General features: G+C 37.0%; 2 protein-coding genes across 2 annotated transcripts in view; one reads left to right on the forward strand and one right to left on the reverse strand.

Moving 5' to 3' along the window:
* Nucleotides 1–1,376: 1,376 nt before the first annotated feature.
* On the forward strand, nt 1,377–16,128 carry tdrd15 (tudor domain containing 15). The gene is made up of 5 exons (XM_038272638.1): nt 1,377–1,514; nt 2,696–2,760; nt 4,812–10,388; nt 10,641–10,728; nt 15,895–16,128. The coding sequence occupies exons 2-5, from the start codon at nt 2,729–2,731 to the stop codon at nt 15,901–15,903; spliced, it is 5,706 nt and encodes a 1,901-aa protein (XP_038128566.1). The 5' UTR covers nt 1,377–1,514; nt 2,696–2,728; the 3' UTR covers nt 15,904–16,128.
* Nucleotides 16,129–22,546: 6,418 nt separating this feature from the next.
* Nucleotides 22,547–25,050, reverse strand: part of afdna (afadin, adherens junction formation factor a) — a 159,532-nt gene continuing 157,028 nt past the window's right edge. The window contains exon 38 of the mRNA XM_038272694.1: nt 22,547–24,072. Within this exon, the coding sequence (XP_038128622.1) occupies nt 23,916–24,072 (157 nt within the window). The 3' untranslated portion in view covers nt 22,547–23,915. The remainder of the gene's footprint in view (nt 24,073–25,050) is intronic.

A 25,050-nucleotide genomic window follows, 5' to 3' on the forward strand; every position in this document is an offset into this window, starting at 1 on the left:
TAGACCAGGTAAACGAAAAAGGAAGCATAACTCTAGGAAAAAAAATTTTAAATAAAATTTAATCTGATTATAATCATTTATAATCATTTTCCACAATTGCATAATCATTTAATGGTATGGAAGAGGATTGGGGCCACCGAAAAAAATAAAAAATGTTAACTGAGTTTTAAATATTATTTCAGTTTAATATGGGAAAAAGGTCAGAATTTTGACTTTGTTACATGTTAGCATCAAGCCGTCTGTCTGTTTTAGAGATTAGCTCTCTTGTTTTAATGACCTTCTGCTTTTCCATTAAAGAAATCGAATCACTGGGGACCGCTCTGGCACGTAAAAAGTCACTTAATTAAATAATTTTCCACCAATGTGTTACTGGACCTCCCAAACAACTAACATCTTTGTCAGTGAAGCTGAGTGCTCCCACATCTCTTCCTTCATGGTGCCAATCTACATTAAGCTCCAAAATTCTGAGATTAAAGTCAGAATTTTGAGGGGAAAAAAAATCAGAATTCTCAGAATTCTGAGAAAAAAGTCAGAATTCTGAGAATTGTGAAATTAAAGTCAGAAGTCTGAGATAAAATTCAAAATTCTGAGAAACAAGTCCGAATTCTGAGGGAAAAAAGTCAGAATTCAGAAAAAAGTCAGAATTCTGAGAATTGTGAAATTAAAGTCAGAAGTCTGAGATCAAAGTCAAAATTCTGAGAAACAAGTCAGAATTCTGAGAAACAAGTCAGAATTCTGAGGAAAAAGTCAGAATTCTGAGATTAAAGTCAAAATTCTGAGAAACAAGTCAGAATTCTAAGAAAAAAAAGTCAGAATTCGGAAATAAAGTCAGAATTCTGAGATCAAAGTCAAAATTCTGAGAAACAAGTCAGAATTCTGAGATCAAAGTTAGAATTCTGAGATAAAATCAGAAGTCCGACTCTTTTTCTCATTATACTGAAATAAAATTCAAAAATCAGTTAACTTTTTCTGTTTTTTTAGTGCCCCTAATCCTCTTTCATACAATAGGACAATAACATATAACATATTATTCAAATGAAATTGATGACAAATTAGTGCAGTGGATGTTTTTACAAAAAAAAAAATATGGGTAACTAAAAAAAGTTTTAAATCGCTCTTTATTGAAGTTTCAGAAATCCAAAACCTGGTTCTAGTTATTCTACAACTAGTTTATAATAATCTAGTCCAGGTCTGACGTGTCTAGGTGTTTAATTAGAGTCGATTAAAGATACTGAGGGAACCGAAAAGTTAAGTGGAATCGCCCTTTATTTATTTACCGAATCGGAAGCGAACTTCATCTTCGTGTTTAGTAAGCTCTTTGAGCCATTAATCCGAATATCTGATTATTATTATTATTTTTTTTACTTTATTTAATTCATTCATTTTTAATAACCCACGTGAAAAGCACCTAAGTATTTTTCAGATGGAATCTTTTTGCACCAGTTGATTAGCGCACCAGTTAGCGCCAGTTGGACTGGACTCTAGATGAGGGCGGACAGGAAACAGGCGTCCAGGTAAGTTAGTCCTCTTACACAAAGATGTCCACACCTGACCGATGTTCACAGTTACTAATACCAGTAAGACTAAACCCGACCAGACTGGTTAGAGTGGTTTAAAGAGAAAAAACTGGGTCAGTTTGTCAGTATTAGCTCAGTTAGCTTAGCTAGCTCTTTGTGCTGGTGGCGCTAGCTTCCGTTTGAGTTAAAATGGCGCTTCATTTTTCCACATTAACAGAAACAGCGGTTAGGCTTGGCCACCCTGGTATTTATATTAAATCTTAACACAAATATAACCGGACATGTTCTTTTTTACATAAAATTTGCGTGTCTTAGGTCGATAATTCAGTGGTCGGTGGGAGCATGGTGAAACTTTGATTGGCAAGTATTTTTTAATATAACTATTATATAAGTTCAGCGTATTTTCTAGATCTTTTTTTTTTTTCTTAATCCACTTTCTTTGTATGTTTCCTCCACTTTCTCTTGCATCTCTGCTTTTCCTCTCCTGACAAAATATGTGGATGAATTTCATGAGCAATTGGAGAATTTGGGGTGCAACAATCCATGTAGATTAAAAAACATGGTTTACAATTATTATGAGCTTCACGTTCCTAGATTTTCTTTCTTTTTTGAATAATAATAATATAACAGTAATAAATTGCATTTATCAGATCAGCACTTTTAATAAAAATATAATATACTTAAAAACTGAGGTTCTCAACAGGGGGTCCACGACCCCTAGAGGGTCCTCAGAGGGGGTCGAGAAAGTTTTGGTTGATTAGACTTTTTAAAGTATATTCCCACCTAGCCTAGTAAAACTAATAAAATAGTATTACTGAAATCTTTATTTTAATGACTATAATACACTTAACTATTTTTATATATACATATACTGATATGAAGCTATTTCTGCTTCTCTTATTCAAAAATGGTTGATGTTTTTGTGTAAGCAAAGGTTCTGTGTGGTTGTTAGTTGGGAATGTTTGTTGATACAGTTCAGAACTTGAAATTGATGATAATCATATTATTTGCTGTGAATATCTCCTTTGTTTCATGGTTTTCAAAACTCACATACTATGCCTTTGTGTTTTGCATCTAAATCATTCAATTTTTCTCTTGCTTTAATACAATGTCTAATAGACAAAAGTCTAATTTTGGTACTAACATGGCAAAACCATCAATATTTGTGTCCCCTGTAGACTGATTTGGAGATTGATCTGGTTTTTCATACAATGCAGACCAGGGAAGGACCCGAACATCTTAAGTAAGTTTTATAAGCATAAGAATTTCACTAAAAACATTGCCTTTTGCATTTTTTTATCTCAGCAGTTTGAACCCATTTGCTTTATTAGAAATGTAAGCTGTGAGAACACTGCTATGAACTTACAGTGCATCTGGAAATTAATCCAGTTTCACTGGTTCCACTTTTGTTAATTTAGTGCTATTACAATTTAATAAGAATAATTCACAAGAATAATCTTGTTCCTCAAAATTTTGTACACAAATGTATGTGTACAATTTGGATTTTTTATTTTTATTTTTTTCTGGAAATGTTATAATTATTACATTTGTGAATTTTGTTCCATTATTGTTGGAAGCAATGAAAACAAATGCATTTTGTAAATTGAAATTAGGAAAAAGAAAAATGCAATCCAGAAATGAAACTTTATAAACAATTTCTATTTGAATAGGTTTTGAGTGTAGCTTTGCTGTTTTCTCACTTGTGTATTTTTCACATTTTATTTCTTCAAATTTTATTTTTTGACCAAAAAATAAAAAAAATTTAAATGTTCTTTTTACAGGTTTTTATTTTTTCAAATTTTTAAAGTTTTATAGATTCCATTCTTTTTTAATTGTATTGTAAAGGTCACATTCTCTATACTTCAGGCTTTCCTCTGGAGGTTGCAGTGACAAACCATTTCTAAAAATAATCTCTAAAAAAAAAAAGATACTGGGGGGAAAAAATTGAAAATACTGACAAATAAAATGATCTGGAAAAACAAAACAGTTTGAAATTACAAAATCTAAGAAAACATCAAAGTTACTCTTTAAACCGTTTTCTTATTGAAACAAGTTTCATTTCTGGATTGCATATTTCACATTCCTTTTTATTTTTTTTTACCTTTTCTTTAAATTTTACATACTTTCCGCAACTTTTACATATAAATGTTGCAGCTTTATTCCACTTTACAGTTACAAGATGACTGCTTTATAACCAACTTTGGACAAAATTTTTTTCCATTATTGTTGTAAATTGAAATTTTTCTGTTATTAAAAAAAAAATGCAATCCAGAAATGAAACCTTGTCTAAACTTTTTAATCAAAAAAATTTTTAAGAGGGATTTTTCTGTTTTTTTTACTTTTTTTATTTTAAATTTTTTTTTTTACAGGTTTTATGTTTTTATTTTATTTTTATTTCTGTTTTTCAGATTGAGTTTTAAAAAATGCATTCTTCTGTTGTTTTAAAGATCACATTCTCTTTACTTCTGTGAGCGTGGCTTCCTCTGGATTGAAGACATTTCTATGGCTCTACATGGACCTTAGCTACATGATTGGTCAAAGTAAAGTCATTAGCGAGTGTTTACATTAGGCTGCCATCAGAAGTGAAGAGGATCTATAATACTCAATTTGAAAATAATGAAATTCGTGAATCTCAATCAAAAAATTGAAATTTGAAACAATAATTTAAAAACAATCTTTTTTTATTGCATTTGAAAAAAAATAAAATGTGAAGAATACATATAAAACATTTAAAATGACAAAAGAAAAGAAAAGACGGGAAAAAAAACGTTAGAACTGTAAATTTAGTCATGTTTATATTACTGTTTTTATTTATCTATTTATGTTTTTACTATTTTTCAAGGCTTCACTTTTAAAAAAGATGAAATTGTCCAGAGAGCTGTTCCAAACGAAATTTCTTTTTGTTATACTCTTGTGTAAACACAATGAAAAATAAATCCGTCTATATCTAAAAGAAAATAGAAAAATCTGAAAACGTCAAAAGTTTTCCAGTTTCATTTCTAGATTGCATTTTCTTTTTCATTTCAATTTACAAAATGTGACACTTTCAAATTTCGATTCACAAAACCTGTTATTTGTTTGAAACGATATGGAACAAAACTCCACAACTGTCAGCCTTTTTTGAGTTCGATGATTTTTATAGAGTAAAACTATACTGGCTATTATGAACTAAAGATTAGCAATAACACATTAAAGAAAATCTATTTTGTTAAATAATGCAATTTTATTATTTTATTTAAAAATAATAATAAAATAAAAACTAAAATAAAAAAATTATGCAATTTTGATATGCAGGTTTCAAGACTCTGGCGAACTGACACAGCACCCCCTTTGGTCTGTGGATCTGAAATTTAACCACTTGGACTGGAGCCCTGAAGCCACTCTGATACACTTCCAGGGACAGTACCCTTCCACATGTGACCTGGACTACAACATCTTGCAGCAAGAACTTCAAAACGTTCCAAAAACTAAAGCTGCAGTGGAAGTCGCTGGTTTCTGTCTGGTTGAAGATGTGACTTCAGCTCAGTGGTACCGTGGAAGAGTTCAAAACAGAAAGGGGGGCTTGCATGATGTTTTCCTGATAGATTACGGAAATGTCCTGAGTGTCGATGTGGCTCACATATCCTCCTGTTCGGATGACCTGTTTATTCTGCCTCCAAAAATAGTCAGTGGGTTTCTGGCAAATGTGCTGATTTTCCAGAATTCTTCTCAATCCCTTATTGAGCGATACTTCTCAACCCTGATTGGCAAAAATGTTACAGGTTTCATCCAAGCACTTCTTCCTTACAAAATCCTTCTGTTGGAAGCACCTGACATCAACTATGATCTTGTTCAACATGGATTTGGGAGGCATGTGGACAGAGATACATTCCTTCTCCTGGTCAGCATGCTTACTGAGGGGACACTTAAAGAAAATGTGGAGCCAGTTCCTGACCTGCTCATTGAAAAATCGAGAGGACAAGAATTTTGCTATAAATCATCAAGCTTTCATGGATTTCAGGACATTTTGTCTATCTGTGGGCCAAAATTAAGTATTGGGAAGCGTGCAAAAGTGCAAGTAACTGCTGCTGTCAGTCCTAGGCTCTTCTACTGTCTGATGGCTGATGCTGCACCCGAGTTTTTGCAAGTTTCAAAGAAGCTGGCTGAAATTTGTGAGGACAAAATGAAAAGACACAGTTGGAAGACTACAGATAACCTGGGTAATTTATGTGCAGTTAAAGGGAAAGATCAGAGATGGTACAGAGGCATTGTGCAGTTTCTGCTTGCCGACTCTCTAGTTAGAGTTTTCTTCATTGACTACGGGTTTTTTGAGATGGTGAAAATAGAGAACGTCCAAAGCTTACCACCTGAATTTTTCTCAAAGCAAATCATGGCATTTCCATGTACTCTGCCGCCCCTGGCTGACCAGGAAACAGCGTTCAGAACTCAGCAGCTCTCTTTTCTTAAGGCAGGCTTACTGGGAGCAGTTCTGAATGTAGAGATCATTGGTTTTGCTAAAGCTAATCATTTGTACACAATCAGGGTTTTAAGTGATGGAGATGCACATGTGGAGGAACCTGAGCGTTTCCAAAATCTTTGCTCTCAGTCAGTTTCAAATGTTGAGGATACGACACCTCAGCACAGACATGAGAACTACAAGGCAATCCTGTGTGAAGCTCTATGCCAAACTCTAGAAGCAGAGGAAGTGCAGGTTGGCTCTGACTTTTTTGGCTACGTTGAGTATGCGAAGGATCCAAACCACTTCTGGATCAGAACAGAGAAACGCAATCAGGAGTTCGAGGAAATGATAACCAAAATCAATGAGCATTTCACTCCAATAAAGCTAGAGGAAGATGTTCTGCTGAATCCAGAGGTAGGGACCATGTGCTGTGCTCTTTATGAGGAAGACATGCATTTCTACAGGGGCATGGTGATAGACGTTATCAAGCATGGAGCTGAAATCCTTTTTATCGACTTTGGGAATGTCGAGAAAGTACCACACAATTTAATAAAAAAGATACCCAGGCAGTTTACAAGCACGCCCCCCTTTGCCATCTGTTCCACACTTGTCAGTGTTTTTCCTTTAGATGAAGTCTGGCCCAGTAGGACATGTCAGTTCTTCAGAAGAGCTGTTTCCAACAAAACCCTGCTCATCAATCTAAAGGAAATTAAAAACAACCTCGTTGTCGTCGACTTGTTTGAGAGGGGAAGCAGCATCAGTATAGCTGAGCTCTTGAGCTCATCCAAGCTTGCCGAACACATTCCCCAAAAGCCTGCAGACAAAAGTAACAAAGAGCTGTCACACTATGAAGCAAACAGGGCTACAAAGATGGGGAAGTGGCAGAGTTGTGATGAGGGAGTGAATAAAACGGAGGAGGTTAAAGCCAATTCCATGTTTAAGGCTTTAAAGATCAAGCCAGGGTTTGAACTCTCTGTACACTGCTCACACATAACCTCCCCATCTGATTTCTGGTGCCAGCCTCTAGATGGGATTCCAGCTTTGAAGGAGCTCATGAAGGAAATCCAGCTGTATTATTCAGCCCACACAGCCCCCCTCCAGCCTAACGAGTCTTGTTGCGTTGCCAAGTCACTCCAAGATGGAAGATGGTACAGGGGCTATATCATTAGAAATGAGAAGAGTCACACCTTAGTGATGCTGGTTGACTATGGCTCTGTTATTCAGGTCAGAAGTCATGATCTACAGGCAATTATGCCAGAGTATCTTCATCTGGAAGGACAAGCTTTCAGGTGCAGCCTTTCTACCCTGATTGAACCAGCAGATCCCAAATACTGCAGTGATTGGAGTCCACATGCGTGCACCTTGCTGAAAAGTTTTGCCTGCAATGCCAGGGGTATTCTGAAATGTAGGGTCATCTCACAGTTGAACATGAAAAAAGTAGGTTTGTGCAATGTTGTTTCTCTCCAAAACAGCAAAACACAAGAAGATTTTGCAAAGACACTCACAGAGCTAGGACTTGCAAGGGTAGCAAGTTCATCAAAAAGGCAAAACTCTGATGTACTCCCTGAGACTTTTACCTACTCATCATTTGAACTAAGTCCAGGAGCTGAAGAACTGGTCTATGTCACACACGTCAGCAGCCACTATGAAGTCTACTGCCACCTTGAGAGGAACTCAGAAGTAATCGAAGAACTAGCTGTTAACATCTCCCAGGAGAGTGAAAACATAATGCAAGCCAGCACAGGACCTGTTGTGACGAGACTGTGCCTTGCAAAATACTTGGATGGTAAATGGTACAGGGGCATGATGCTACCCACTCCGTCGTCCCTGCATGTTGGCGTGTTCTTCGTCGACTACGGAAACACTAACATATCTGACAAAAAGTCCATTCTGTTGATTACAAGGAGCTGTGAAGAGCTGTTGTACACGCCTATGCAGGCTGTAAAATTTAACCTCTATTCAGTGCCCACAACTGAGCTTTATGTGGACATTCAGGAGTGGCTTTCTAAAGCACTCATCAACAAGCTTGTTAAAGCAGTACTGCAAGGGAAGAGGAACGATGGATCATTTGATGTCGAGCTGTTTGATGGAGACATCAGCATCAATGAGAAGGTAAAAGAGCTCATTCTGAGTTCTCAGAAACCAAATGCTGCAGCCACATGTAAGGTAAGCAGCACAAAAACTAAAAAGAACCACAATTTAAATAAGGGAAAATGTCAATCTAAAAGTGCAATGCAAAGGCAGGGTGCATCACCATCTAAAGTTCTTAATGGAGCAAAAATGAGAAACACCCAAAAACCGGCTCATGGTAGGTCTCCAAACAGGAACTCAGGAGCAAAACAGACAAATGAGCACAACACGAGGAAAACGGGTCCTATAAAACCTCAAACCAGGTTTACAAATGGAAGCCAAAAGTCACAGCCAACACGGCAGAGGAACGAAGGGAGAAAATCCCAGCCGGCACAGTTACTTGATAAACACATAAATCCCGGCTTTAAGGCAAAATGTTTCGTGTCCCACATCGACTCCACCAGCAGCTTCTTTCTACAGCTGTCAGACGATGAATTGGCCATCTTTAAAATGGGGGAATACCTTAACTTTAGTGTCCTTAAGAATTCCTTGAAGACAGCCTCCCGCTTGAGCATTGGGGATGTTGCTTTGTCCGAGTTTGAGGAGGACGGCGCTCTGTATCGTTCAGTTGTGAAGAACCAGGAAGACATATCTCATTACAGTGTGGAGTTTGTGGACTATGGAAATTCAGCAGTTGTAGAAAAAGAACATATTTACCAAATACCAGAGGAGTTCCTGTCCCAGCCAAGGTTCAGCATACCATGTTCACTGATGAACACAGCAACATATAGAGACGAGACATCTTTCGCTAAAGCTGCTTTGGAGAATCCGCTCATGGTGGAGTTTGTTTGTCAGCAAGGCATCCAGTGGCAGGTCAAGGTTGGGGTTCTTAATGGAGAAGCTCAAGTAGATTCAACACATGGTTGTGTTTCTGAGACGAAACGCAAAGAAGAGTCTCCCTCACCTTTGTCTGAATCCATTAAGAACTCAAGTCTAGAACAGTGCAGGGAAGTAGGATCTGTTATAAAAAGCAAGAGTTCAGTGCCAGAGCAGTCGGCCAAACAACAGGCTCAAAACAATGGAAAATCTTCAATGTCTCTCTCAGTCACAAGGGATCAACTAGATGCAGTCCTCCCTCAAACAAATCAGATCAAAAACAACGAAACTGGAACCATCCTCTCACTCCAGAGAAACTGTAGCTTTTATGTCAGACTTACTAAAGATCACAAAGTTCTCACATCAATGGAAATGCACTTGATAGACAACATAAAGGAGTACAAGATTGTGCCTGAAGCAGATATCAGACAAGGCCTGAAATGCTTGGTCCAGGCTGGTGACGGCAAGTGGTGGAGGGCTGTCATTCTGCACATACGCAAGATAAGGCTAGAGGTTTTTCTGGTGGATCATGGAGTGACAGCAGACATCAAAAGAGGGCCTGTCCGACAGCAGTGTACCTACCTGGAGAATATCCCAAACCTTGCTCGATTGTGCAAGATCAAAAGTCCTGTTTTGGTTGAGGGAGAAACTGTTCACCAGGGCTGGTATGAAGGGCTCCAACGACTAGTAGGTACCAAGGTCAGGCTAGTTTCTTTGAGTTTTTCTGAGGCTGATGAAGTTTGGCTAGTTGAAAAAGTCCTGAGTTCACATTCGATTGTGTCTCAAGTTAAGGCCTTGATGCAGCAGAAAGGGGAAAATGTGGCCGCATCAGCTGCAACCCAAATAGAGAGCTTACCAAATGGACTCGGTGTAGATGGGTGGACTCCGCAGCTAATCTCCTGTGCTCCTCTTGAGACTGATAAAGCATATCTTGGCTCTGTGGCTGCGGTCAACACTCCCTCTCAGTTTAGTGTTATGCTTTATGATTTGCTACCCATCATGGACAAAGTTAGCATCTTGTTGGACAACCTCCCTGAGAACATACCAACTCTGCCCCAAGCCGACCTTGTTCCAGGGGCCTGCTGCCTGCTCTTGTCCGGATCTGAGATGTGGTGCAGGGCTGAAATCAAACAAATAGAAACCATATTGACCCTGAACCTCGTCGATTACGGACATAATGTGAGCATACCGTACGATGAGTTCTCCAAGTTGAAGCGGCTTCCACAGGAGCTAGCTGATCTTCCAAAGACAACTTACCCGTGTGTACTGAGGGGGGTAAAGTCAGCTAGCCTGGACGGACAGTGGAGTGATGAGGCAGCCGCCTTCTTCCAGCTATGTTTGGTCGAGAAGAACATGCAGATCTTCTTCAGAGAGCTCGGCACCAACTCCACCTGGGCAGTGGACATTCTCGCCGATGGAGTTTATGTCGCAGAGGAGCTGGTGGCCGCTGGACATGCCAACAACATAGATGTCCTCCTTGAACACAGGTATGCTCTTCATACTATGTTCTTCAGCAGCATCCAGCATGAAAAAGAAAAACTGGTTATTTATTCTTGTGGTTAATGATTGATTTGACGATAGCATTTCAGATTCTAAATCCATTTTAGTTTAAATCAAATTTATGTTCTTTTACAAAACCATGCTAATTGGGACTACGATAGAAGCGTAAGAAATTAGGAATATGAAAAAAGACATTTACTTTGGATAGTTAAGTGACATTGTATTTCTCTTACCTAAAGGCTCCACATGTCAAGCGTCTCTAAACATCTTCAAGTCTGTGATGCTGATCAGCAGGAGGCCTCTAGTGAAGTCTGCTGTGGGGCAAAGGTATTCAACTATTCTCCTCAGTTAAATAAACAGAAATCAATGGATTTCATTCAGTCGGGATTTTATTTGGTCTTTGCAAAGAGAGAACCATATATCATACAGCCCTTATTGCATGCTATTCAGCCCTTTTCGGATGAATTTGTCTCTCCCTACTTAACCCTGCAGAAAAGCTGTGAAGGTCTCCAAAGCAAAGACAGAATGTTTGGAGAGAGAGTCTAAATGTTTTGAGAACTACCTCATTTTATGGACAAATACTCCCTAATAGCATAAAAAAATCCCTCTCTCTTAGACATATTGTTCAGTGGCACCAACAGCCAAACATAACCACCCTGTAAAATGACCTGGCCACCCTGAATGCTACTGCTAAATTGTAGTAGCATCAGTTTAGCATTTCATCCCATTATGCACAGCCAGCGACGCAACACACACACAAAAAAAACACACAATAAGCCAAGATATGAGTAAATGTTTGCTTAAGTCTTTCTGAGTACAGGCAGGCTCACCACAATAGTACCGTATTTTCACGACCATAAGGCGCACCGGACTAAAAGGCGCAGTCTCAGTTATGTGTGCCATTTCTGTATTTAACACACACATAAGGCGCACCGGACTATAGGGCGCGTTTTTTATATACAGGTACATGTCCTCTCAGGTGGATTTTCCCACTTAAAAACATATTAAAACTACTTTATTCCCACTGATCACAGCAAATAAAGCTGCAAGGTGTATTTATTACAAAGTATTATTCAAACCTGGGAACCGGCATGCTGATGACACAGGGCTGTGATTACTCCTCTGATACAGTTTATTGAGGCATAAATTAACTTAAAACATAGGCAGGATAATAATCTGGATGAACTGACTGCAATGATTAAATTTTCAGGTGGACTTTCTCACTTAAAAAGATTTAGATTATTTAGATGAAAAAACACCTGCGGAGGTGAGCCCGTATGCCCCGCGGCCCAGAGGCTGCTGTTGCATTAAGTTTTCAGGTAGAAAAATAGAGCGGGAGCAAAACTGAGTATGATTGTGCTTTATTCAAGTATTTATTACAGAGTATTAATCAAACCCCTCAAAGTCATCATCCTCTGTTTCTGAATTAAACAGCTGCGCTAAATCCGACATGCCAGTTTCCCCTTCTTCTTCGTTTATTGATGCATAAATTAACTTAAAACATAGGCAGGATAATAATCTGGATGAACTGACTGCAATGATTAAATTTTCAGGTGGGCTTTATCACTTAAGATTATTTAGATGAAAAAACACCTGCGGAGGTGAGCCCGTATGCCCCGCGGCCCAGAGGCAGCTGTTGAATTAAGTTTTCAGGTAGAAAAATACAGCGGGAGCAAAACTGAGTATGATTGTGCTTTATTCAAGTATTTATTACAGAGTATTAATCAAACCCCTCAAAGTCCTCATCCTCTGTTTCTGAATTAAACAGCTGCGCTAAATCCGATATGCCGGTTTCCCCTTCTGCGCTGTCAGTCACTTTCCGTGCAGCGCAGCTCCTCAGAAATAATGCCGGCTTTTGCAAAAGCTTGAACAACAGAGCCAGCAGATACGTTAGTCCAAGCATCTACAATCCATCCGCAAACGGTGGCGTAACTTGCCCGGCGCTGCCTCCCACTTTTCCTGAAACTGTGGTCTCAGTCTGTCATCCATCGCTCCCACGCCGCTCGCAGCCTTACTTTGAACGGCCGCGTCACACCGATGTCGAGCGGTGGAAGCTCCTTTGTCAGACCCCCGGGATAACGGCGAGCACAGCGTTCATTTGATTCACCTTTTTTTTCACATCGGCTGTGAGATGGGCACGCAGCAATGGTGATGCATGGAAAAAAACACCTAGTCTTCTCAGATACACCTGCCTCAGCCACGCATCCATATGGAGCCACCCAGCCTTATACGCGCGTCAACCATTGACTTTGCATGTAAACTCGCTGCTTCTGCTGCACTTGCTGGGTCCGGTTCACACCGATGTCGAGCGGTTGAACAGCGAGCACAGCATTCATTTGTTTCCCCATGTTTTTCACATCAGCTGTGAGATGGGCACGCATGGAGTTACAGATTAATGGTGATGAGTGGAAAAAAAACACCTGGTCTCCTTACATTCAGCCACTCTTTCATCATCTCCTCAATGAGGTGGTCTCAAAAGTCGCAGTTACAACACACATAGGGCGCACCGCACCATAGGGCGCACCGCACATTTTGAGGGAAAAAAAAAGACGTTTAAGTGCGCCTTATAGTCGTGAAAATACGGTAGATTAAAAGCTTAAAAGTGTCCCACCCCAAGATTTTTAGTGGCCCCATCTGGCCACTCCTATGAATTTCTGGAGGCGCCACTGATATTGTGGCGTTGGACCTCTGAGGTTGAATGAATAAAACTCAGCACTCATAAATCTGTATATATAAAGATATAGATGGATAGATTTTTTTTCCCACCACAAGTGTCATTAAGCTCTAGATCCACTTCATATTAATGTAATAAATGCTTTTAAGATCCTTCTATTAAACAAGGCTGCTGGAATTGAAATGACCACATTTATGAAATAAGTCAATATTTCTACATGGAAATGCAACTTCCACACTTATGTGAAAGACAGTTCCTCAAATTAGTCATACACCTGAGCAAATGTTAAACACATGCATCTTAAGAAATGATTTATCTTTTATCGTTTATCTTTTCAGGTTCTTGAGAATATTTTTGCTTACTATGTGTTTGTTTGATATCCCTGGTCCAAGAATTGGTTATTCTTTACTGGTGAAGATTCTCAGTCATCAAGGTCATAGTCATTCCAAAAAAGTAAAAAAAAACAATCCACTGGACTTTGAATTGAAAAAGCCTCCTTGATTGGAAGTGAAACGACTTCAAACTTGGAAACAAAGTGTCAGAATTAGCATTGAGTTTGAAGCTTTATATATAGTAGCCCAAAACAAGCTTTAAATTCTTTAAAAATCCTACAATGTGATTTCCTGGACTTTTTGTTTTTTCCATATTCCGTCTCTCATAGTTGAAATGTGCCTACAATTAAAATTACAGACCTCTCATTATTCCTAGTAGGAAAACTTGCTCAATCAGTGGCTGACTAAACACTTTTTGGCCCCACTGTATAAAAGTCTATCCTAAAGTTAACATTTTACCACTTGCACTGGTGTTATCAAGAACGTACAGGTCCAAATACAAAACCAGTGCTTCCACAGGCTGGCAAATATATTAATGTTAAGGTCCTCGGGTCTGTTTCACGAAGCAGGTTTAACAAATTCCAATCTGCACTCTAAATTGATCTAGCCTAAAGTCAGAAACTCTGAGTTCTCAGTTTCACAACAGCTGCTATGAAGTAGGGCCACTCAGAGTGTAGCGCTTGCATGACAAGTTAAAAAAGCCATCAGTGGAGCCCCGAATCAACGAGTCACCGCGACAACAAGGAACAGGAAGCGCCTATTTCACCCCATTGGAACTAGAGATTTTAATGAAGAAATAAAAAAAAAAAGTGTTTAAAAGACAAAGAAACCGCGCTACAGCTGCAAAGGAGAGGAAGATGGCGAAGGAGGAGATTCTTACTAGAGTTAATGCGTAGGTTTATAGGAAGTCTATGGCAGGCCGTTCTTTTATTATTAAAAACACTCCTCTCTGTTGTTTGTAGATTACTAAAAGATTCTTCCTGATCAAAATCTCACTCCTAAACTGAACTATCAGAATCAGAAATACTTTAATAATCCCAGAGGGAAATTACTTACCTATGATCATATATTTTCTGAATTACATTTTTGCAGCAGAAACTGAATTTCAAAAAATAAAAATAATACTAGTAAGAATTAAGTTTTATATACCTAGAAATGTTTACACATTTTAAGTGGCCATCCTGACATTTATCAGCTTGACTCAATATGTATTTATATGAAATACATTTCTTCAACTCCAAATAGTAAAAATGTTGACCAGTTATAGTAGGAATATAGAAATATGAAATACATTTCTAGACATCCAGAATGTTTATTCTAGATTTGAAGAATTTAGTTTTGTTTGAACTGGGAAAGAACATGTTTTCAGGTAACAGGAATACATATCAAAACTGCTTTCCATAGCCTGGTGTGACCACGATAACATTACGGGTTAATTTCTTGAATGGCACTCGATCAATGTATCTATTTAGGTGAAATCACCAGGCAGCAGGTGAAGATAAATAACAAAGCTGTTCTAGAACCTGTTCATCAAGTCATGGGTTCTCAATTTGATTCTGTCTTCCATCATCCCAATAAATGGTCATTATTAGCATCTATTTATCCCATAGAATGGCTTCAGATTGTGCAGCTAGGCTCAGTAGGTTAATACCAAGTGAATTCTACTGTTATAGATCAGATCAGGAAATAAAACAACGTGATTGGCTGTAAAGAGAGTAGAGACCTGAGTTTACTGAAAAAAAACCTGCTCCCGACCAGGTTAGCTCTGAGGAGAATGTTACTGCGGTGACTGAAACAGAGGTTGAGGAAACTCTTTGTGAAACGGAAAACTCAGTTTCCCTGATTTATTTTTCTTTTTTCTTTAAAACATTTAGTTTTTAGTAAACCTGCTTAATGAACATAACCTCAGCCTTGCAAGTATTACATACTGCTTTTCGAGTGTCTTTTGATATTTTGAAAAACGACCAGAATGCTGCCATGGCTCTCTGATTCTCCAATCCAAGTCAGTGTTGCGTAATCAAACTGATACCGCAGCGGGAAATTAAGAGGTTCACTTTTAGCTAATGGGTCGATGCCAAATTCCTAAAAACTGACCAACATCGGCCGACGCGGATAGTAATGCCGATATATCGTGCATCCTTAGATGTGAATGTGAGGTTTCTGGTCAGATGGCTGAAATATTTTGCATTGATCCTGTAGAAATTAATCCTTAATATGCATAAATATCGATTTTGTTTTATTTTTCTATAATAAACATTTAACTTCATGTATAACTGTCAATCGATTCACATCCTGAGTCACATTTTTCTAGATATTTAATTTCATGTATTAATATTTTGTTAATTTGATATCTTATTTTATAGTTCACTAAGTAAATTACTAATATAATCACTCTTTGGGAGAAGTAACTAATAGCTATAACTAGTTACCATTAGTAATACATGTTAATACTACCTATGGTGACCTTTAAATTCTTTTCTTCTGCAGGTTTCCTGATGTGAAGTTTCTTCAACCGTTTTCTGCAGCAGTTCTTCAACTTCCACTTTGTTTACATTTTTGTTTCTGTTTTTGTTTGATTTTCTAAGATGGCTTTTATTCCTTAAGATTAATTGAAGTGCGTTTGTTCGGAAAGGATTACATGAAGAATTACATTTGATGTTAAATCCTCTTTAAATGCTATATATATATATATATATTTTTTTTTTTAGAAGGATAATCTTTGTTTATTTTGGAAAAACCAGACATCAAGAATCATTTTGTTAATGTTTGTGCTTTTTGTTGCCTGCCTTCATTAAACTTTATTTCCTCCACTTGGTGGTGCTGTTGAGTAAGGTTTATATGTCTGCTGTATGGCCTGACCAGGCCACATTTTAGGTCCTAACTTCCAAAATAAAAGAGTAACGCTTTCTTTTACATTACAATAACATGGTAATAACATAGCATGGTACGCTATATTACTACATAAGAAAAACATCAAGGAGAAATTTGGTAATTGCTGTGCTTCAAATTTTATGTAAACAAGGTAAAGTCAAACTTCTTAGATTTCAAACAGTTTCCAGGTGAGTCAGTCATTTCACTGACTTCAATAAATTAACGTGTTATTATCTAGTAAAATGCTGTTTATTACTAGATATATAACAGAAAACCAAAACTAGAAGACAACAAGCCAAGCCTTTTAACTTAATTTTATGTAACTTCAGTTTTATAATGTTATATCGATACCAGTATCTGGCAGGGCCCTGATCCAGCACTAAAATGGTTTTATCGGTATCGGCGAGTACCAACAAATAGGGCTCTGATGCCATTTTGAGATCCAAAAGTTTATTCAACTATTGTCACCTATTCTAGGTAGGCAATAAAAAGTTCTACTCCGGGTTTCCACGGGTCATTAAAAGTCATTAAATTATTTTTTTTCAATCGAGGCCTTAATTACTTTAAATTAAAATTATTGAAATGTGATTATTGTGGCATTTAAAATGCTTTATTTAAAAATAAAAGACAATTCCGTCCAATATATCAGATATAACTGGTTCCGTGTGTTTCTAAAGAACGGCTTCCAGTTGATTGTAAAGCCGTATGTTAGGAAAAGAACCTCGAGGCGGAGAAAAAGCTTCAAAAAAATAAAAGTTCAGCAAATATGCTGGAGGAATTCAGGACATGTCTGCAGCCTGTCGATGGTAAAGATGAAGGATTTTGCTGATTTTTACCTGTGCTGAGAGTCATGGGTACTTGTTGATGGGGTTAAAATTATTTCTCAGAACATTAAAAAGCTATTAAATTAGAGTAACTCTTTCCTGTATAAACCCTGCTACTGGATTCACTTTGTTTTAGTCTTTTTCCTGCTTCCCAAAGGTAGGCAGCAGCTTGAAGAAGCCACGATGGCAACTATTTTACATCCAAGTAGTATGCAGTAATAAGTAATTAATATATATGCGCACACATCAACATCAAACAGATGGTATAAGTATGGTATCAGGACCAAAAAATGACATCAGTGCAACACTAGTTTTATAATTCTTTATTTACCTGATCATAAGTTACAATTTACTTTGTAAGCTGTTGGTAGGTGGTGGCCAATAATAGAAACTTATGTTGTAACCTAATGGTAATTACCCACCAAAAGTCTCCATTGTTACAAAGTAACATAAAATTGTAATAATTACATGCAGGTAATTACTTTGAAATTACATACCAAAATTTTGGTGTAATTAACCATAAAGTTATTCTTGTTCCGTAGTAATATAGTGTGACTTGCTATATTATTATGTGGTTATTGATGTACTGTAAAGCGTTACCATCTTATTTTAAATATATATTGAAATGTGTATTTTAAATCAATTATATTTAATTAGACATTAATATTATTTTTTCGTTTTAAAACTAAATGATATAATTCACTATTGTTGCATTTATGTGCAGATATCAAAAAAATCTACAATAAATAAAAAGCTTATTTGGCAAAAACTAAACGCTGTTGGAAGTGGGATTTGATCCATCGCCTCCAGAGGAGACTGCGAAGCTACAGAAGAATCTCAGGGGACAGTTTAAAGGTGTTGAAATGAAAAGCCAGGCGTCTTTCAGGAATGTTGAAAAGGTTAATGTTGCTCCAAACTTTTCGTAGGAACAAGTCAGGAGTCTCTGTTGATCGAGATCTGTTTGTCTTTAAAACATTTAAGTCGTGTGAAGAAAAAAAAAGTATTTTTAAAGCTACAGTGTGTAACCTTTAGCGACATCTAGCGGTCAGACTGCAGCAACATGAACTTCTCCCCCCCAACAGTACGGCGAGCGTTACGGGACAAAATGTCTTCCACGACGTCCGCATCACCTACCTTCTCAAGTGATGAGGTTTGTTTACATAGATAATTTTACAGATAGTATTTCATTAGTCTGTGTAGGGTATAGATTTCATGTAGACTTAAGATAATAAATATACCCGTTATTTTTTCTACATCGTTGTGACGTTTTGGCGATCTCGCAATCGCTAGTTTGTTGGCTCTGCGCTGCCGTAGCGCAAAGATGTCTGCCTCCATGGCTGCGAGACCCGCTCCTATGTAATTATAAATAACGAATTCTAAGGCAACGCAAATATTAAGGTTAAGAGGCTGAGCTCGTAGATGATGATAAATAACATAGTTATGTATAATATATTACATTTCTGACTGTATATCCCTGTAATTATTACACACTGTAGCTTTAAAGCCATAACTATCAGCACGTTTCTGAAAACTCGTCGTGAGATTAGAGTTCGTATAAGGTAACTTTTAAACACTTAAACTGGTGTTATTCCGTTTGCTACATGACATAGCCACCATTTTCACCAAAGTGATTGTGCAACATGGTGGCGGTGTGTTTTAGACTTCATTGGCTTCACCTTCCTGGCATTTTTCTTTCCTTCTGTTATCTATTAATAAATGCACACTGTCACTGAGGTTAACTGGCTTTTAAGCCAGTTTAAAATTAAGTTTTGTTTCGCAGGATATAACCTGTGTATCAATTTAAAGCAGATCTCTTTGACTTTACTGTTAAAGAATATTGGTTGTAATGTCAATGTTTTCACAAAATGTCTCCAGTAAAACGTAGGAGGGACAGAAATTAAGGTTTCCTAAAGCAGTTCACATTTCCTTGTTCACTTACTAATGTGAATCACTTACTGTACTAATCACTTAAGGGGTTGAAGCAGTTATCCATCAATCTTTTTTGTCACTAAAAGTTGTTTCAAAAGCAACTGTAGAAAAAAAAAAGTTTGTAAATCAAGTGTCAAGACGTATCAGTTGATGAAAGAGAATCAAGTTGTGTTTTACTGAGCAGTATAACATGAAGGCCTCAAAGTCCAATCTAACCTTCTAGGAGCTTAGAACTAATTTCATTAGTTTTTTCATTAAAAATGTGTAAATTTGATCTAAACCGATTTAAAAATGTTCAACATAAAGACAGAGTAGCGTAGATCATACGTGACCTTCGCTCTACGTTTGAAAGCAGATTCTTTTTTTTTTTTAGTGGCCACTTCAACCAACTACATCTATGAAGAACTGACCAAGGTGCTGAACACAGCGGCTCCTTTTTTTTTATTACTGTTCATATTTAAAATCATCTCCACATAAGGAATCAAAAGACCATCCAGATAGCGTCAGGATGTCACAGCTGAGGAGCTTCGCCACCGTGAGGTCATAACCTGCAGCAACAGGCCGGCCCCCCAGACAGCCACAGCTGTAACGGAGTATGTTTCTATTTAACATTTACAGCTCATTTGGTACTGGGTGTAACAGCATGGGTCGTTTTCGGTTCATTTATTAGTCTACATTTCAAGCTTCTGCAACAACATGACTGTTTTTAAACTGAGGAATGTCCAATGATGCAGCCGGGGCAGGAATTTGGCGTCAGATGTTTGTGCAGATTCAAAATCCAGAAGCTTGGGCTGACAGTTTTTAGTACAAATATCACCTTAAAAGGTGACCAATAATTATATCTTTGTCAATAAACAGCAGCTGCTGCTCTTGGATGAGCAACAACCCCCGCCAAAACTTGTCTATGGGATGTTTGTCACTATTCCCAAATGTGCAGCCAGGACTTGCTTTCAGTTTTATATTCCTTTGATAATAATTGTTTTCAAAAGCAAAATCCGGTGTCGCACACAGTGCGGCATAACTCAGATAAACTACAATCAAAGATCAACTTATTTACAGGTTTTATAGAAATATGTCATAGAAGGCCAGGTGATCCCTTTTTCGCTACAGCTTGTCGTTCTACACTTCATCCTGTTTGTTCTTCCATTCATTTAAAAATCTGATATCATTTTGCAAAGGCAGTTTTATTTCACAAGTCATTTTATTTTCTGCAGCATCTGATCAGCCGCCTTGTTTATGTGCAGACCTCATTCCAGCTGAAAACTATAGAACGATAATAAAAGCCTTCATTAAAAGTATAGATGTTCCTTTTCCGGGTGGATCATAGAAATAAGTGCTCCTCCTAATTGTCAATCATTGTGATATGTTTACGTAAGGCCGTCCTACGTGCTCGCCCTAATTTTCACTTACTGGTGAGTCTGACATAGTGGAAAAATTACAAATCTTCTTTTAGAAAGTGAGCTTGTATGAGCGATGCAAACAGCAACTTAAACAGAGCATGAACAAGGAGAAATGGGCTTGTGCACGCTCTCGCACGTGTTTAATTGGCATTTTCTTATAGGAGCAGGTACAGGGTATTGCATGTGCATTTTTTTTTTTAAAGTGGAGAGGGTGGGTCTCTTTAAAAACTTTGCATAAATCGTCTATTATACCTTTAAGATGGAGCAAAGAGGAGCTGCAGCTTTATTTCCACCCACATCAGCAGACAGCTTCTCCACCCAGTACTCACGTGGATGGTTAAAGTGGACTTACATCATGATCACAGACTTGTGCCTTGCAGGGCTGAATGCTCCCCAGCATCACCCTGAGGGGGGGATGATAAAAATTAGAGCCAATCGAAGCTCCTCTGGTTTGTGAACTCAGCTGAAATCAAGCATTTACCTTTTAATTAGAGACAGAGTCTGTGTTTACAAGAGAAATGTCTTTATGACAATACAGTTTGATACATTTATCACCATAAGATAACTGCATCATTAACTGGGTTATTATAGTCTCAGCCGAAGCAAAGATGAAAGTCAGTGTGTATGGAGTGAATTTTCTGCCAAAAACTGCATACCAAAAAATCATGTTGGACAAATTAGATTTTTTTTTAAGGAACGCGTTGAAACGATGAGCTGTGAGCTTTCAGAGAAAGGAGTAGACACTGCTGTCAGCTTCCCGTTTTCTTTTTAAAATCAAAATCACTGGTGATATTCTGGTATATATGAAAGTGCCGATAAAATAACAGCGCTCATCTTTCATAAATATCTAAAGATTCACATTTAGTAGGTTGGAAATGAACTCGATCAGCTCTGTCTACTCTGCGCACTCAAAGCGAGGGGATACAAAAACTACCTCCACACCAGAACGTTACAATTGTTTTGATTGGATGGCGCCTCCTGCTGTCAGTTTGTCAGAATAACAATTCTTCATTTATCGTGACTTTGGCAGAAACTTGCCGCGGAGTGCGTAGAATTGTCTCGTTTGCGAGCAGAAATCAGTTTGTACTGAGGGAAAAATTCTAAATTATATTTTAGTGCGACGTTTGTGCGAGAGTTTGTAACACAAGTTTTATTTGTGAACAATAAGATTCGAGTGCAACGTGCTTATTTGTGAATGATAAGATTTGTTTGTGTGAAACACACTGTGCAACATGCTTTTTTGTATGCAACGTTTTTGCAGAAAAGTCACTCCATAAGTGTGCATTTGCAACAAAATAATTTACTGAAATAGTTTTTTTTAGTTGTGGTTCTTTTTTTATATATATATAAATAAATTACCTTTTTTTATTTATGTTATCTTGTTGACTTTAGTTCTAATACTTTTTCCACCAAAATGTACGCAGTTTATTATAAAGGGAAACTAAATGCAAAACGTTTAATAAAGTTTCAAATAAAAGTAATATCTTTGTAATTTCAATTTAAAAGCTAACATTACAGATGCTCAGTTTTGCTTTTTAAAATACTTTAAGTGAAAAATTTACTATATATATTTATCAGCTAAATAACTGTTAGCATTTTACCACCATTTTAAAGGTTTTTTTTTTTTAAGATAATTGATTTTAAGGTTTAAAAAAGTTGAAGAACAATCATGTTCCCAGATTGGATAGTTAAATATTTACACACATGGTCTAAAGAAATGATCAGTTTATATTCAAAACCTGTAAATCTATTTTGAAATGAAAGCAAAGATTAATAAAAACATTTAGAAATAAAAGCAAATGCAAATAACCAATTTCAGTTAAATTTTGCAAGTAAAAAGTTTTAAAGTAATAAAAGTATCAACAAGTTTACCACAAGTTGAAAGAATCACTTTATATATAAACTAGCTACTAAATGAAATGTTATTTTGGCAACTATTTAATTGTTAAAAAAAAAAATTGACATCTGAGGTGATTTTTGTGTTTTCATCTCTTGTAATATATTAAAGTGCTCTACTCTATTTGACCAAAAAAGGATCCAAAATGACTAAAAAGCACTTTTATACATAACATTTTTAATTAACGGATTAAAAAAAGGAAACAGCATCAGCCCCAATTGTTGAAAAATCGATATTTATTAATGATTTACAAAAGGCTAGGCATGAAACCATTTAAATGACTCAGTTCATTTTAATCCTAGAAGGAGAAGTGGAGGAGGAAATGCTCGTAGTGATTCTACTGGTCGGCTCCCATCAGCATTTCAATCGTCACGTAGAATCAAGTCTCCAGTCGGTTCAAATCACAAAGAAAGAAAACGATCGGTTTAAACACCGGATGGAGTCGCTCAGATTAAACCGCGGCTGGAAAGAGTCGAGACTTTGGAAAACTGTTCGCTTTGTGAAACCGTCTGGTTTCTGTGAAAGGAGATTACCACAGTTAAGAGGTCCCTAATATAATCCACAAAGACCACAATATCTGCCGGATTATTCTCCGTTTTCCAACCAGGTTTGAAATAAATACCTGTAAAGCAAACAAGCATTTAAAGACAAGCGCTTCGTCCTTTATTGATATTGTGAAAACCAACATTGAATCACATTTTGAATGAAAACTTTTGTTTTTCTCCTTTGAATTTAGGGAAACAATCAGTCAAAAATAATTTCACACAACTGCAAAAAACTATCTTTAAAAGAACCTAAAACTTAACATCGGTTGGTTTGGGAGACACTTAAAATGAAAAGTAGTGATCTGTTGGGTTCCATGAAAATAAACGTTAAATCACGGAAGTTTTCCGGTTTTCTTTAGTTTCCTGGAAGGTTTCTACATTAGTAAAAAGAGACAGTTGTGGACCGGAGTATTTACAGTTCAGTTGTGCACTTACAGAAAAGCCTTCCTCATCCTCCTCTGGATCATCGAAGACCTCAGAAATAAAAGAAATCCCGCTCCTTTTCACTACGGAATGAAATAACAGTGTTTTCTCTCATCGAGAATTTAATCTTTAAAATAAAATTTTAAAAAAAGGATAAAATTAACAATAAAATAAGTTTTTTTTCTCTCTGCTGGCAAGAAGAAACTGAAAGTGAAATCATGATGCTGAGAAAAAAAAGCTTAAAATATCATAAAATTGTTCATATTTGAGAAAGCTATTTAAAAAAAATTAAACAAGAGTAAGTCTTTCTAAGCCCCTCCCCCAAAGAACCATTTTACAAACAAAAATATATCCCCCTCTGCTGCACCTCTCTAATTAGATAGAATTAACTTTTTTACAGTGCTTCATCATTATTTAACAGACTGGGACAAGCGGAGGGAATCCGTTCCAACAGAACAACAGAAAAAAATTAATCGCTCTGGAAATCTGAGTGTCAAAATAAAATAAAAAAGAAACAGAACCAGGAGGAGGCCGTCAGTGTTAATAAGGTGAGTGGACGTTTCCCAGGACCACCTTAACCCTGGGTTTTAAGGTGGCGCTGGGAGGCGGAGGGCTCGGCCTACTGCTTGGTGTTGAGCTCGTTCTCCAGCTCCATCAGTTTGCGGGAAGCTTTGACCTTGTTGGAAACCTCCTTCCCCTGAGAGAAGAGGCGCTGGCGCTCCTTGAAGGTCAGACTCTCCGGAGCGTCGCTGGGGATCGAGTTCTCCTGTTCCTGACTGAAAACACACGCAAAAAAATAACGCGTTACGCCGAGACGCTCCAAGGTTCCAACAAGAACTCAGAAACCAGATTTAAAGAACTGCTCATTTCTCCCTTCACCTTTTTTTTTTATTAACAAAAATGACCTTTTTATTTATGTTAATTTGTTGACTTTAGTTCCAATATGTTTCCACCAAAATGCATGCAGTTTATTATAAAGGGAAACTAAACGCAAAACGTTTAATTTAAATGTTTCAAATAAAGGCAACATCTTTAAAATTTTTATTTAAAAAGCTAACATTACAGATGCTCAGTTTTGCTTTTTAACATACTTGAAGTGAAACATTTACTGTATATATTTTTATCAGCTAAAAAACTGTTAGCATTTTACAACCGTTTTAAAGGTTATTTTTAAGATAACTGATTTTAAAGTTTAAAAAAAATCATGTTTCCAGATTGGACAGTTAAATATTTACACACATGTTCTAAAGAAATGATCAGTTTATATTCAAAACCTGTAAATCTATTTTTAAATGAAAGTAAAGATTAATAAATAAATAAAATTAATAAAACACACACACACAAAAAATAACGCGTTACGCCGAGACGCTCCAAGGTTCCACCAAGAACTCATCCAACAGAAACCAGATTTATAGAACTGCTCATTTCTCTCTTCACCTTTTTTTTTTTATTATTTATGTTATCAGACTGTCACACCTGCTACTTTAACCCTTTATAGGGCAAGTTAACGTTTTTGATCACTTGCACCTTACAAATAGTCCGCCCCCCCGTCCCTCAGTGAGGTCTAGAAGAACTAGATCTATATCCAGCCATTCAGCAAAGATGCTGCTACATGGCTGTACATCTTATTTTGACATTTGACCAATTAGATGAAACCTTGAATTATATATTACCTACTGGAAATTAGATTGGAAAAAAAGTTAACAAGTCAAGAAAAAAGTGAAAAAGCTAATTGAAAAGTTAAAAAGTAAAAT

This window comes from Cyprinodon tularosa, unplaced genomic scaffold (assembly GCF_016077235.1).
Source record: "Cyprinodon tularosa strain WSP-4 unplaced genomic scaffold, ASM1607723v1 ctg84, whole genome shotgun sequence".
NCBI classification, from domain to species: domain Eukaryota; kingdom Metazoa; phylum Chordata; class Actinopteri; order Cyprinodontiformes; family Cyprinodontidae; genus Cyprinodon; species Cyprinodon tularosa.

Excerpts from the sequence above, each read along its gene's own strand:
- tdrd15 (XM_038272638.1), top strand. The coding sequence starts at position 2,729 with ATGCAGACCAGGGAAGGACCCGAACATCTTAA. Across the intron at positions 2,761-4,811 it reads GAAGGACCCGAACATCTTAA|GTTTCAAGACTCTGGCGAAC; the intron begins GTAAGTTTTATA and ends TTTGATATGCAG. Across the intron at positions 10,389-10,640 it reads GATGTCCTCCTTGAACACAG|GCTCCACATGTCAAGCGTCT; the intron begins GTATGCTCTTCA and ends TCTTACCTAAAG.